At 44.4% G+C, this 16200-nt stretch overlaps 1 protein-coding gene across 1 annotated transcript in view; it reads right to left on the bottom strand.

Moving 5' to 3' along the window:
- TPMT (thiopurine S-methyltransferase) overlaps positions 1-16200 on the bottom strand; it is a 45114-nt gene that overhangs the window by 20963 nt on the left and 7951 nt on the right. Inside the window, exon 2 of the mRNA XM_033934584.1 lies at positions 13131-13259. Within this exon, the coding sequence (XP_033790475.1) occupies positions 13131-13258 (128 nt within the window). The 5' untranslated portion in view covers position 13259. The remainder of the gene's footprint in view (positions 1-13130; positions 13260-16200) is intronic.

Below are 16200 nucleotides of genomic sequence, written 5' to 3'. Positions count from 1 at the left end.
GAAAAGATCATACAAATGCAAGAGAAGAACCAAAGGGGATCCCACACAGCACCAAACGGAAATCCAAAGAACACTGGGAATGACTAGATGGATGAGTTACATAGTCCAACATGGATTCTCCTTTATTATAAAGTAAAAAGCAAGGTAACAAAAGCCTTAAAATCCTCAAAGAATAAATAGGTAACCACAATAAAGTGCTTATTCAACAAAACGCAAGCCCCATTAAATATTGGGAATCCTTGTTGGGGCAGCCTCAGTCAACCCAGTGGTGGGTGAAACAATTGCAGAACTTACTTCGCCCTTCTATTGCGAGCTCCTTGGTAGAAAACGGATATAAAATGCTCTATCAGTGGTATCTTACCCAGGTACGTCTCCACAGAATGTATCCCCAGCCCTCTGACTTGTGTTGAAGACAGTGCGTGCAGCAGGGAACTTTTCTACATATATGGTGGGACTGTCCGAAAGTTATTCCTTTTTGGGATATGGTGTTTGAAATTCTGTCCGACATACTGCATAACCCAATTCACAAAACTATGAGTAGCGCTTTGCTACACCTCCCTCATGGGATGCTGCCCGGTAAGTTTCAGAAATTGACTTTCCATGTGTTTGCTGCCAGCAGGCTAGTGCTTGCAGCTCATTGGAAACAGACCCATCCCCCGTTTCGGCAACACTTTCTTGGGAAGTTAGATTTTATTTTTCATATGTCCAATTTGACTGCAATGATGCATAATAGGTTGACACTTTTCCTTAAAATTTGGGATCCCTATATGAAATGGTCCGCCCATCTCACTTAGGGCTCCTTTTACTAAGGTGTGTTAGGGCCTTAACGCGCGGACTAGCACACGCTAAATTGCCACGCAAGCTAGACCTTAATGCCAGCATTGAGCTGGCGTTATACTAGAAGCTTACCACGCGGTTTAGCATGCGGTAATTTTGTGTGTGCGCTAAAAACGGTAGCGCACTTTAGTAAAAGGAGCCCTTAGTTTTGCCCAGCTGTAGCTTATCAATATGTTCACATACCCACTCATTTTTTCTTTTGTTACAACTGTTCGGTTGGGGGGAGGTGGAGGGCAGTCCCTCAGGTTGAATTGCTTAGCCTTGTACTGAAGAATCGTGGTACGACTTCTTGATAGCCTGGGACTTTATGGTATATGGCTGTAGTATAACTGTTTACTGGTTGTACTGTTCTTTGAAAAAATGAAATAAATAAAATAAAAAGAATAGGTAACCACGGACTCAACATAAGCTGTGTTTTGATATGAGTGCCTTCCTCAGGAATCCATAAACACCAAAGGAGATTCTAAGGCACAAATTAGAGAATGACACGGTGGCGGTTTACCCGCGGCCACCGCATTTTAGCCGCGGGTCACCCGCCGAAAACGGGGAAGAAAACTAGCAGTCGCTGCGGCGACGGGGACAAGGCCATTCACCGCCCGCGGGGCGGTGAATGGTCTTGTCCCCCGCAGTGAGGCATGAAGGATCGCGCGGTCCCCGCAGCTCACACCCGCCTGCCCAATCGATTCTAGTGTTTAGCCAGCTCTCTCCCTTCTCCTCACCTTAGTTTGTAGATTTTCTTTTTCGGCGACCTGCACGCTATCAGAGAGCCGCGCACGCGCGGCTGCTCAGTGTTCAATCTTCTGCTCTGACGCAACCGGAAACAGGAAGTTGCAGCAGAGCAGAAGATTGAACACTGAGCAGCCGCGCGTGCGCGGCTCTCTGATAGCGTGCGGGTCGCCGAAAAAGAAAACCTATAAACTAAGGTGAGGAGAAGGGAGAGAGCTGGCTAAACACTAGGATCGATTGGGCAGGCAGGTAGTGGCTGCGGGGACCGTGCAATCGCTAGTGTTCCCGGCTCAAATTGGAAGGAGGGAGTGAAAGGGAAAAGGATTCTGGGCCAAGGGGATGAAAACGGAAGAAAAATCCACAGCAGGAAAGAAAGGGAAGGACTGGCAGGTGAGCCAGATGCTAGAAGCAGGGGGGGGGGGGAAGAAAGAGGGAAAAAAGCTAGATGGGGTTGAAAAGAAGAGACACACTGGTATGGAAGAGGAAGATAGGGGAAATCTGGACACAGGAAGGTAACAGAAAGAGGGGAAATTATGTGCATGGGGCATAGGGACAGAGACATAAAGGGGACATGCCATGGGGATGGTATATGGACACAGGGGGGGGGCAATGGCAGATACATAGGGGAGATATTAGAAATGGGGAAAATAGGAGCACAGAAGCGAGATGGTTTGTGGGGATGGGACAGGGACCGAGCTCGCAGGCTCCAGTGGCTTGCACAAATTACATTGTAACGTGCCATGAAAATAAGAGGGAGGAAGGTAGATAGATAGGCCACGCGAGAGGAGCTGAAGGGTGGTAGAAAGGAACAGATGGTAAAGGAGGGAGGGAAGGGTGGTGGTGGAAAGGAATAGGACAGACATTGAAGGAGGGTGGAGAGGAACAGACCCTGAAGGGAAATGTGGAAGACAGAATGGGAAGAAGACAGATGCCAGACTATGGGGGAGCGGAGGGAAGAAGATGGGTTCTAGACCAATTGGGGGGGGGGAGTGAAGGGAGAGGCACAGTAACAGCAAATGGAAGACGCAGAGAGAAGACACACAGTGGATGGAAGGAATTGAATGAGAAGATGTGGAAAGCAGAAACCAGACAACAAAGGTAGAAAAAAAATTCTATTTATTTTTTGCTTTAGTTGTGTTGATAAAAATTTATAAACAAAGCCCTGCCAGCTGAACATCTCTTTCTCTAGTTCAGCAGCAGGAACTTTGATTTATAAGAAAGAAATAAGCTAAATATTACAGTACTAAGGCTTATATGGATGCAGCGGGGATGGTGACGGGGCGGTGAATGGGATGGCAGGGGCGGTGACGGGGCGGTGAAAGGGATGGCGGTGACGGGGCGGTGAAGGGAACGGCGGTGACGGGGCGGTGCAGAGGATGGTGGGCCGGTGACGGGGACAGATTTTTCCCCCGTGTCATTCTCTAGCACAAATCCCTCAGTGGAGGAAAGGACTGTTGGCACCAGCCATAATGTAAAATTATGTCTTACCTGTTAATTTTCTTTCCTTTAGAAGCAGCAGATGAATCCAGAGACCAATGGGATACCTCACATCTACCAGCAGGTGGAGATAGAGACACTGATTAACAGGTGTACTTATTTGCTGGCACTCCTCCTGTCTCATCAGTATAGCTCCTTGCCCAAGCATATTTAACCATCAATAGGTATAGCATGTAAAAAACTTCTTTCCCAGAACACATCGCAACCAGCAATGATACAGAATACCATCATTAAGAACACCCAATCACTACAAGTCGCACTCGAAAAAACCGACAACCAAATACCAGAAAGGGTGGGGCTCTGGATTCATCTGCTGCTTCTAAAGGAAAGAAAATTAACAAGTAAGACATAATTTTACATTCCTTAGCAAAGCAGCATATGAATCCAGAGACCAATGGGATGTAGCAAAGCAATCCTTAATCTGGGTGGGAAGCAAACGTCGCCTTCGCAACGACCGAAGCATCAAAAAACCCCTATCGCATGTGCCCGCACATCCATGCAGAGCCGCGGAGAGAAGGTACTCTCGGAAGACCAGTTAACCTTGAGACAAATCTCCTCCAAGGCACAAAACCTCTGGGCCGAGCCCACGAAGCAGCTATCGCTCCAGCGGAATGGTCATGAAGTTCAATCGCCACCCGCTCCCCGCCAGGAGGCAAGCACAAAGAATGTCCTCCTGGACCTAATGAGCGAAGTAGGCATCGGACACCACCATACGCATGAGGCGGCCCTTGAAGAATATCCAAAGGAGATCTAAACAACAAACAGTTGATAGAACCGAGCTCGCGGAGAACTCGGCATACGTATCAAAAATTGTATTGAATAAAATCACTGCTCCCAATATCCCCTCCCAGGAAGAAGGAAGGAAACAAGCGAGCCTGACAGAAAAGAAACGATGACACCCTTCCAGAAAGAAATAGTGGTACCAGCCAAACTGATATCCCCTATTTTGGAAATCCGACATAGGAATACCCGTTGAACAAGGCCTGCCATATAGAAGATTGCAGAGCTGAAGCCATGGCCACAAGAACACCCTGTTCAACGGCACAGCCCTTTGGAATCCCAAAAGACACGGAGGAAATAAAACCTTCGGAAACCTGCGAAGACATACGTGAGGAATGTACTCCAAATCTTGCTCTCCATGAGGTGCCTGAATATACCCCACTCTGTTTAGGGACTGAACTACATAAAGCTGAGAAGGAAACGAAGAGCAACCTACCCAGTCCTTGTAACAAGCCAAGAAAGGCTCCAGAAGTGGAAAGGAATTGAACGCTAAGCCCTTGGCAATACACTTGTGTCAAAAAGGAACTCTGGAGTGGTTCAAACGTGAAGAAGCGCCCCAGAAAGGAAAAAACCCTCCCCCAGGCAGCCGAAGCCACAGGAGATGTCTGTAGCACCTGGATAAGAGAAGAAACAACCATCTTCGCCTAACCCGTACACGTCAGCGAAGCTTAACCCAAAAACTAGGTTGTAATACTAAAGTAGTACCATATCCATGTGGATCGGACCCTAGGCGGGCAAAGCCGGAGACGCCAGGAAATTTCCTAGTCCAGCTGTCGAAAGACTCATCAAATCCGCCTAGTAACGATGGCGCCGCCAATCCAGAGATTCTACAAATACTGTGCCCAGAAAGCGAGCTCGAAATGGCAAAACCAAGCCATCATCAGCCAGCGGAAAACACTGAAAAAAGAGGAGGCAGAGGCGAGAAAGGAGCCCTGCAGCCACCCCCTCTGACTCCCACTCCCTGGGCCTGCTGAAGAAGCTAGGCAGCTTAGAATTGAGAGACAAGGTCATGAGGTCCAGGTCAAGGAGATCTCACGTCCATAAAAAGAGCTAGAACGCCTGAGCCCCAAACTCAACAACCAGGATGCAGAAGAATACACTATTACCAACATGCACACTTTCCAGCGTACACAGCGCTGTACACTGGAACCTACAAGAAAATGAGCCACGCTCAGATTCCGCAGAGAGAAAGTCTATCCAAACCCCGGTAACCGAAGATGAAGATGAAAGTCCACCCATTGCAGTAGACCAACTTCACCTGCCAACTGAGGACAACACCTACTGCCTAAGCTGTAGAGAAATACCCCCATCCTAATACTGACCAAATGATCGGCGGTCATGAGCTATTCCAGTAAAGACCGCGGCATGCCTTGAAAAGAGAAATCGCTCTGAGCCACCAAAGATAAAGAGCGATGCAGGGGGAGCCTACCAAAAATTTGGAGTCCTGAGATACCAGGAACCACTGAAACAACAGTGACTGTTGAAGCGTAAGAAGGGGAAAGGAAGCCGAAGTTCCCAGTGGAGCCAGGAATATGGATCCTAGAAACTGTACAGAATCCCATACTCTTAGTCATGGTAAGCGAAGAAGCAGACCAAACTGAGACCGAGACCCCACGCCCAAGTCTGCGGAAAGAAACACATGTCACTCCAATATGAATAAAAACATCACCCCGTTAAACCTATGAATAGTACCGGAGAAAAAAAGCGCTGTGCAAATTCGAAGATGCACGGGTAAAGAAATGAGGGAAGATACCACCCTTTTTCTGTCTGTCAAATGGCCCGACTGGAAGTCGTCCGAATCAAGTAGGCGGTCAAGAAAACACTAGATGAATCGCCTGGCATTGCCAAAATGGAACCACCGCCCACATCACCTAAAACGTTCGTGAAGCCTTAGGTAGGCGAAATGGCATGTGCCAAAACCGAAAGCGCCGCTCCAAGAGAGGCAGGCATCCCAAGCGCCCATTTGGAGTCCATCGAGAAAATGTAAAAATATTCCCAGGGTGAATGCAGAAATGTGTAACCCCGAGAAACTAATTCAGCAGACCGGATTGAGCCTGCCCAATGCCCCCATCTCGGGCCCCACACAGGAAGTGGAAAAACGTCCCTTAGTTCCCGAAGAATTACAAGAACTGCCCTGAGGACCAGGAACACTGAAAAGGGAAACACAAAACATAGAGACTCCAAGAATGAACTGGAAACCTGAGGAGGATGCAAAGATGCAATCATCATGAAAAACCTACACCCCCCCCCTGACCTGACAGTACAGCGTCTTCTCCCTCATGAGAAAGCCTGAAGAGACATTGGAAGAAGTCAAGATCACCTCAGAATGAAGTGCATAAGGTCAGGGAATGTTAGGATGAGACTGCCGGATCTGTAAGAAGAGTCTCCTAGGACAAACAAGTGTCCGTTAAAGTGAAAAACGCACTAGACTTAATCAAGAGGCTGCATCTACCGCCCCGTGGAAAACAACAGCATCCTTATAGGTATCAGACAAAGCTCACATTGCTAATGAGAGCTTCAGGGATGAGGCTAACAGCCACATAGCTCGCGTCCTCCGCGGGTTTGATAGAATAGTTAACCGGCTCCTGGTTAAAAAGGAGCTGTACAGTCCGTCTTGTCTGGTCGGGGGGCCTATCTAGTATGTGCCATGATAAAATGGTGACAGGAGAAACTAGCACGATAAGCATGGAAATCCGAAGTCCAGGCCTCCTCGGAAACCAAGAAAGAGTGCCCTTAGGAAAAGTATACAGACCCGATGTCTGAAAGATAAGACACCCATTCCAAAAGAAAAAACGTCAGGGAATATTCAACTGACATATAGCCCTGTTGTCTCCTACTGAGAGTCCCTGCAAGGTGAAATGAACCCTCAAACAACCTGGCAAAACAGGGTGTACAGCCCCCTACGGCAGGAAAAGATGGTAGCCTCATAAGACTGCATAGAAGCCAGTCAACCACAGGACCTTACATCACTCCTGAAACAAGACAACCTAGCCCTGCCCGTAAGAGAAGGCAAGGCACCACCCGGCTACCCCACTCCAGCCATAGGTAGCCTCTCACTAGGAAAACCTAATAAAAAGTAATATCCCTAGCGCTAGCAGACCACCGCTGCGCAGCCCGAAGGAGCAAGGAAGAGGAAAGCAGACAAACTGCATAAGCACCAGACAGGTACCCCCGGGAGAGAGTAGGAGAGATCCGAACCCAGATCCGGATATCCCCCCCGTTGCTGACCTCCGTCAGTGACAATCTGACTGCTGCCGGTCTAGTGCAGGAACAAGCAGCAACCCAGGAGCCTCCCTCTCTCTCGTCCTCTGGCCAGTCAGGATGACTCCCATTCCCGAGAAAAAACAGATAGGCCCAAACCACAGCCTCGGGAGAGAGTCTCTGGCCGCACTACTGGAAACTGCAACTCGCAGAAGCGGCCATGTCCAGCAATGGGGAGCTCGCAGAAAGCGCCGCGAGAGGAGAGATGTCAAAACAGACAAAAAAGACGCCGCGGTGCTCCCGCCATTTAATCAATATAGCGTCGGAGCACAAGCGCGGGCGTCCGGGCCTCCGTAAGGCACCGGCTCCATAAACCGTCACCCGTAGTGCAATTACACACAGCTGCAGGATACGCCGTGCAAACAGCCGCATAAGTGACCAGGCCATAACCATCAGGATAGATCCCCACCCACGCAAGAAGACAAGCTCGCACCTTCCGCGCGCGGGAAGGCACCGGCCCTATTTTTTTTTTTTTTTTTTTATGTGAGCCCAAAAATTTTCAAAAATAAACTAGATCGCCTATACAAACGTACATTCCCTAGCAACCGCAGGGAGCTCTCCATCGACCAGTTACATCGAAATTTAACAACGCGGAGCCGCTGAGAAATCAATCATCCCCTGGTTGAGTCCCGTGACCACACCAAACATAAGCTCACAAACAAAACCCGCAGCTTCCAGAAATTATAACCCACCGAAGTAACATAAAAAGAAATACTCACAACCTGGTGGACAGGGCTTGCAGAGCCGGTAGACCCTGGCTGAGCCCCAAAGACAGGGCAGAATCATACCTACCAAATGGGTCTCCCTTTTTTTTTTTTTTTTGAAAGGGAAAGAAGAAAAAATTAGAGACCAAATTAAACCCTCTATCATTGGAGGGAGGGTGAGGCAGGGACAAGGGGGGGCCCAAGTGTAACCTCCAAAGCCGGCACCATTTAGCCGAACACCCCTGTCTCACTGAAGAGAAAAAACTCAACAGGAGAAACAGAATGGCAGTCTCACTGAAGAGAAAATCTCAACAGGAGGTAATAAAGTTCCAGCCACAGCCAGAATCCAGGAGCTAGTTGAATAGCGACTTCCACCTGCTTGGAGATAGAGAATACTGATGAGACAGGAGGAGTGCCAGCAAATAAGTACACCTGTTAATCAGTGTCTCTATCTCCACCTGCTGGTAGATGTGAGGTATCCCATTGTTCTCTGGATTCATATGCTGCTTTGCTAAGGAACATTCCTTCTCAGTAACAGCTTTACTTGCAAAGATTGTGACAGTTAGAAATTGCAACAGAAAACAAATGGGCATAGTGGGGGTGGAGTTGGAATCTAGATTCCCCAAATACACCCAAACTAGCTGTCATGTCAGAAGAATTGTTCCAGACAGAGAGAAGTAATTGGAATCAAGTTCCTGTTGCAGCTCTACAGATCTCCTCTGTGGCGGCTGACCTCAAATGATCTATCAGTACAACCATGGCTTTGACATTGTGAGCTGTGACATGACCCTCCAGAATCAGCTCAGCTTGGGCATAAGTTTCAAGTTTATTAAAAATTTGATATACCATCTTATCAATTTATTTCAAGGTGGTTATAGATTTTAAAATAGGGTAAAAACAAATAATACAAATTAACATAACTTTAACAAAATAAACATACACGATTAGAGAAAATAATAACATACTCGACTGGACAAACGGGTATAAGTGGAAAAAAGGGGAGAACTACAATGATTAAAGAAAAGTAAGGTATAAAGGAATAAACAAGAGTGAGGGGTTAAAAACAAGTAAGTTCAATAAAAGCGGACTCATAAAAGATAAAAATCCTTAAAAGGACATTTATACTTGAAAGGCATCTTTGAAATGGAATGTCTTAAGAAAGATTTAAATTTCTCAAGATTAGTTATCTCTCTTAGAGCATTTGGTGCTGCTGAATTCCAGGGGGATGGGGCAACTACTGAAAAAATAGTGTTTCTTCTAGTGTTAATATGGTTCAAGGTTGGGATTGCTAATAAATTTTGCTCCAAGGAACAAAGAAAATGCGATGTAGTATACGGTATCAAAAATTTATTAATGAATTCTGGCTGTCCAGTGTTTCTTGTTTTAAAAGTCAAAAATAGAGTTTTATAAATGACACGGTGATGGATGGGAAGCCAATGGGCTTTTATCAGAAGAGGAGTTACGTGGTCGAATTTTTTGGCCTTGTAAAGGAGATGCAGTTTGCAAGCCAAGTGGTGTGAGTGAGTATACTGGTAGCAGCCCCATCCTATTAAGGTCAAAAGGAACAAAATGTGGAGTGATTTCCAAAGGCTTTAGTCCACTCCAGATAGGCCAAGGCTCTCTTGCAGTCCAGAATGCACAGTGAATTTTCACACTGATGGATATATGACTTTGAGAAAAATGTTGGCTGAACAACTGACTGGTTAAGATGGAATTCTGACTCCTTAGAATGTGTGCACAAAGCCACTCTATTGTTGTAAAACTTGCGGTGCCCCTCAGGGATCCATCCTGCCCCCAAGCCTTTTCAATCTTTGGCCTTGTTATCTGCATAGAAGTATATACAATCTAGATCAGTGTTCTTCAACCTTTTTGCACCCGTGGACCGGCAGAAATAAAATAATTATTTTGTGGACCGGCAAACTACTAGGACTAAAATTTAAAAACTCCGTTTATGCCCCATCTCCGCGAGCTCGGTCCCCGCAAACCATCTGATCCCATCTGCACAAGCCGCAATTATGATTTTATATTGAACGTATTTTATTAAAGTATAAAAAGAAACAATTTTCTGAACAATTGTGATTTTATAAATACAAATATACAGAGCACTGACCAACAAAACCCCTGTCTCCCCTCCCCTTCACATATATCCCCTCTACTATCAAGAAAACTGAACAAGCCAAGTTATTATAGAATGCTACATAGAAATATCATGCTAACAGAATACTGCAGTCCCCAGTTATGTCTCTAGCAGGATATATAATTCAAATCTGATATATTCTAATGACAAAATAGAAATAAAATTATTTTTTTCTATCTTTTGTTGTCTCTGGTTTCTGCTTTCATCTTCTTATCACTCTTTTCCTTCCACCATCTGCCCGTTCCATCCAATGTCTGCCCTCTCCCCCTTCCATATGTATCTGACTTCTTTCTATGCCCCTCTTCCTTGTCCATCCTCCTCTCTCCTTTTTACATCATTCATTCCAGCTTCACTGCCTTCTTCATTTTTATCTCTCCTACACCAGATCTAGCATCTTTATCCCTCTCTCATTTCTCTGCTGACCCCCTTTCCAGCATCAATGTCTCTCTACTTTCTCATTCCTCTCTCACCCTTTTCTCTCATCTGATCTCTCCATTCCACCCTGACCCCCTTCCCCTCCTGTAATCTCCCTGCCAGCTGTTTCCTTCCTTTTTTCTTTCTCCCTACCCTCCTTCCTTTTTTTCCTTCTCCCTTCCCTCCTCCGTCTATCCAACATTAACTCTCTTCCCATCCCTTTCACTCCTCCCTCACAGCAGCATCTCTCCTTCTTCTCCCTTCCCTCCTCCCTCTATCCAACATTAACTCTCTTCCCATCCCTTTCCCTCCTCCCCTCCCAGCAGCATCTCTCCTTCTTCTCCCTTCCCTCCTCCCTCTATCCAACATTAACTTTCTTCCCATCCCTTTCCCTCCTCCCCTCCCAGCAGCATATCTCCTTCTTCTCCCTTCCCTCCTCCCTCTATCCAACAGTAACTCTCTTCCCATCCCTTTCCCTCCTCCCCTCCCAGCAGCATCTCTCCTTCTCTCTTCCCTCCTCCCTCTATCCAACATTAACTCTCTTCCCATACCTTTCCCTCCTCCCCTTCCAGCAGCATCTCTCCTTCTTCTCCCTTCTCTCCTCCCTGTATCCAACATTAACTTTCTTCCCATCCCTTTCCCTCCTCCCCTCCCAGCAGCATTTCTCCTTCTAACTCCCTTCAAGTCCATTAACAGCTCTCCCTTTTCCAGCACCTTCCCAGCCTCCTACAGTGGCTTCCTCCCCTTCCAGCAGCTCTCGGTACTTGCCTGCAGGAAGTTGCCGGTAAATCACTGCCCTGGCAAATTGGAGAGCTGGTGGGAGGGGAGATAGCCACTGTGAAGGCTCCCCAGGATCTTGTTCGCATACGCTGACCATCTCCCTCCACCTGCACCTGAATCTGCAGCTCTCTCCGGTCTAATCGCAACTTCCCCGCGGCCCTCTTCAGCAACTCGGCAGGGGTGGCGATCAAGACACGCTGCCGACGTCGGGACCTTCACTCTCTGAGTCCCGCCTATTTTGTTTCAACTTCCTGTTTCCGAACAGGCGAGACTCACAGAAGGAAGGCCCAGACGTCGGCAGCCTATCTTGATCGCCTGAGGCTGGGAAGAACATTAATCAGCAGGAACCGCAGTCAGGAGGAACCGCAGTCGGCAGGAAATTTAACTGCCGACTTGATCTCGCCGGCCCTGCGCAGACCGGCAGAAATTTTCTGCGGACTGACACCGGTCCGCGGACCGGCGGTTGAAGAACTGTGATCTAGATTGTTCACTTTACTTTCAATTCTTTATTTTATGTTTATTGCATTTCATTGCTGTATTTTGTATATTCAGAATTGTAGCATTGGTATATATATTTTTAAAAACCTATGAAGCTGTAATTTGTGGTACGTTACTACATGTTAAGTCTACTTTAGATAAGTATAAAAGTCACCTTTTCCTGATCATGACGGGAATAGCTGTTCAACTGAGGGTGGGAGGAGGGAAATGTAAAAAACCTTATCTACGAGCGAACCGCAATTTATAAATAAGATTCTTATTCCGTATAACACATCCCGCTCTCTTCGTGCTATGGCCCAAGGACTACTCGCAGTTCCTTCCTTAAAAGTTATTGGCACTAGACGTCATGATATGTTTTCAATAGTGGCCCCCCAGGTCTGGAATTCCCTACCCCAATACATAAGAGATGAAAAAGACATTAATTAAAAAAAAAATAATTTAAAAACATTTTTGTTTAAAGATGCTTTTAATCTCTGAATGGAATATATACAGTGCAGTAGACTCCCTACCAAAAATTAAAAAACAAAAGAAAGAAAAAATGGATATCCCTCCTTATGTTTTTTTCCCTCTATAATTCTTTTCTTTCTTCAAAATTATTAATTTTGTAACTTTACCCCTTTACTCCCTTCGTATTCAGTCTTGTCTGTTTGTCTGTTCGTCCAACCCCTTTTTTTTAGCTAAATTTTTAAAATTGTATGCTGTATGTTTACTTTGGATTTTACTGTAATTCGCTTAGTAAATTATGAATAAGCGATTCATCAAATTTCTAATAAACTTGAAACTTGTACGTTGAGGAGTTAAATTATTTAATTATAATATTGAAATCATATCATATGTATTATTGTATTAATAATTAAGATGGGGATGGGAGTAAATGACTGTTTAGTGTAATAATTGTATAGGTATTAGTACGTTCTATGCCGTATTTATGATTTACCAATTGTATTGCACTATCAAAGTTTGAAAATCAATAAAGATTTAAACAAAAAAAAAAAAGGGAGGGGGCTAACTGTGCAGTCCACTGTATCATCCCTACTGTGGACCGTTTGCCAGTGTCCTTTTAAGTAATTTTTAAAGAATACTTCAATGCTCTTTTTAAAAATATACTTTACTTTCAATTCTAACCCTGATCTTATCTCACTTCAAAAAAGTCAAAAGTATCACACCGGTTTTTGCTGGATTACTGGACACGCTTCCACTCCAGCGGTCACTCTTGTGCTTTTTTGGTCACCCATTCAGCCAGTACACAAATTTAGATACCTAGGCATCATATTAAACTTAAAATTATTGTTCTTTGCCCAGATATCGTCCTTCTTCAAATCTTGTTTTTTTTTTTTGTCACTTTACAAACTAAAATCAATTCGTAGTTGGCATGCTATGACATCAAAGCAGGGCTTGAATGCAATGTGACGTGCAGATCGTGAGATGAAGGCAAGTAAAAAAACATAATAGCCCAGCAAGTTGTATTTAAGAGAAAGGATCTGATAAGCTCTTACCTGTGTATGTGCTCCTGATGAAATGCAATATTCTTTTGCTCCCATTTCATTATCCATTCCTCCTTAGCCAATACTTTGTCTTGTTTTACTGCAGTGGTGGCATTTGTTTCTATTGTGGAACCTTCCATCCTTAAAAACAGAAAAGCTGAGTGAATACCTCAGATACAAACTATAACTCTTCAATTCTTCATTTTAACTACAAATGTACGAGTAGTTGGTTAGGTGAAATAGTTCTGTCCCGTCGACAGCATGAACTTGTGACTGAGTGTCTCACCCCTGCCATAAACTGAATTGGCTTTTGATGCCACCACTGTGTCTCAATGGAGACATCAAAGGGATGCCAACTGGTTAGTGGTTTTCTAACTGGCCAGGATTGTGGGTGTGTCAGAGGTGGTCCTGTAAATTTCAAGAGAAGAAGCAGATTCTATTCTTACCTAGAATATAGCTATTATTTTTGTGCAATACACCAGACTAATTTTGGAGGTCATAAGCCTGCTAACTATAGACTTTCTTGTCTATGTCTCTAAGGCACTTATTTTTGAAGCATATGAATGTCCCAAAATGGACGTCAACGTACTTGAAACATCCAAATCATGTATTTGCAAAGGAAGGATTTGGACGACCAACACTGCCATATGTTCAAATAGCAAGGGGGAGTATTGTGGATGTGATCTGGGTGGGACTAGAGGGTCCAAAATCTGGAGGTCTAGCAAAGGAAGAAAATGTTCAAGTGTAAAAAAGGAGGACATCTTTAGTCAGACCTGTTTCAATCATGTCTAGAGTAGAAAAAGGAGCTCCAATTGAGTAGAAAAGCCTTAGAGGGATTAATGGAACAACTTAACGTGAACACTTAGGGCTCTTTTTATGAAGCCGCGTTAGCAGTTTAACGCCCATAATAGCGTGCGCTAAACTGCTGGACGCGCTAGCCGCTACCGCCTCCTCTTGAGCAGGCGGTAGTTTTTCGGCTAGTGCATGATTAAAAGTTGCACGTGCTAAAGCCGCTAACGCGGCTTCGTAAAAGGAGCCCTTAATTAACTTTCTGATATTCAGCAATTTAAGAAGGTGTTAAAGACAACTTTATTTGTAGAGACTTTTTATGAATAATTATTTATTTAAATTGGAGCATGTTTTAGATGTATGTAAATTATTTGATTTTTGTATTGTCTTTTGAAGATAGTATATGTGTTTTGTGAACCGCTTAGGTGTAAGCGGGCTATAAATTGTTTAAATAAATAAATAATCCCCCAATGGATGCACCTGTCCTTGCCAGTTGCTGTTCCCGTCTCTCTCCCATGAAAGCAAAATTGGAAAGGAATATCAGAATCTATGACAGCTTCAGATATTATGAGCATTCTGCTCTGAGGAATAATCTATTGGTTAGTACCTTACATTTAACAAAGTTTTATGCAAAATACAGAGTACGGTATACTGTGTGGATCTGTGAAATAAACGCCTACTTTAATTAATTATTTTTATTCATTTTGAATTGTATTTTTTAGACAGAAGAAAGTGAATAATGTAAAAGGGTGTGAAGAATTATATAAGGAATTATATTTCCTGAAATACTGTATTTGTAAAGTGAGATTCATTCCCCTGGTTATTAGTTGGGCTATTTGAGTAATTGTCTTTCGGTTTACAAAAATATGAAAAATGAATGGCTAAGTTGCTTGGGAGAAACTTTTGAGCCATCCTGGTTTAATATTTTGCTTAGACTACCCTCATCTTTGTATATGTTACTGTCACCATGTTGTTTTTAAGGATTATGAATGGTTTGTGGATTATAGAATTCCTAAGCTAAACAACACCTTGATGTAATTGATTTCTTAGAATCACGAGCTCTAATGATCAGAAACTTTAATTGCTTTAACTTTAGGCTAGCAAACAGTCGCAACAATCCATTAATCTAGATCTAAAGACTTTTCCTTGAGCAAGACTTGTTTTTTTATCTACCATAATGAAAATCTGACTTGCTTGGAAACATTACCCTCTAATCTAGATTTCTTCTTGCCTTCTCACAAGTAAAGAGGAAAGTCATTTGCCATTGCATAATTTTCTACTTTGTTCCGTTAATTAGCTATATAACCCCTGCCACTATTTCTAACACATAAAGACACTATCTTCTACTCACTCTCTTTCAGATGCTCTTAACCAGGGGTCCCCAAAGTCCCTCCTTAAGGGCTGAATCCAGTCGGGTTTTCAAGATTTCCCCAAAGAATATGCATGAGATCTATGTGCATGCACTGCTTTCAATGCATATTCATTGGGGCAATCCTGAAAACCCGACTGGATTCGGCCCTCAAGGAGGGACTTTGGGGACCCCTGCTCTTAACTGTTCTACACTTCTCACTAACTTCTGACTTTAATGAAACTATGCTTTTATATTTAATAGGGCTGCAGATTTAACATATTAATGACTAAATTAACATGCTAATCAAAATTAATCATGATTAACACAATTACCTTGCCCGAGTCAGGACCTGCTGCTTCTTCAGATATGAATAACATGACCATTTATTTTTTTCATCAAAAAGGGACATCTATTAATTTTCCTCCTCTGTTATGATCTTCCATCTCTCTGTTCTTCCTCAGGGTCTCTCCCCCTCTGTCTGCACCAATTCTGACGTTGGAGAGAAATTTATGGGCCAGCCAGGTAGCGATTGACTGGCCCAGAATTCAGTCGGGGAGAAGGCTTCTGGGCCAGTGCCTGGACATGCCTTTCCTGCAGTTGTTGCAGCGGCGAGTCGGAAAGCAGGCAGCCTTTTCTCTGCGATCGCCTATCCTATAATCCCCACACACAGCTTCGGGATGCCGTCTCTGAAAATGGGACATTTCGGCGTCCCGAAGCTGTATGTGGGGACAACGGGACAGGGGATCTGAAAAAGGGACAGTATCATTCAAAACAGGACGTATGATCACATTAAGTATGAAAGAAGCTGTGGTGACAGCATCAGTGTGTCCATGATGACCCAGAAACAAGAAGCTAAATCAAGCACTGATGTAACTTCCTTTTTCCTGAGGTCAGTCAGAGCCAGCAGCAACACAGACATTCTTACACTGCAGCCTCTTTGAT

Source organism: Geotrypetes seraphini, chromosome 2, assembly GCF_902459505.1.
Source record: "Geotrypetes seraphini chromosome 2, aGeoSer1.1, whole genome shotgun sequence".
NCBI lineage: Eukaryota > Metazoa > Chordata > Amphibia > Gymnophiona > Dermophiidae > Geotrypetes > Geotrypetes seraphini.
This window is presented reverse-complemented; position numbering and strand designations above follow the sequence as displayed.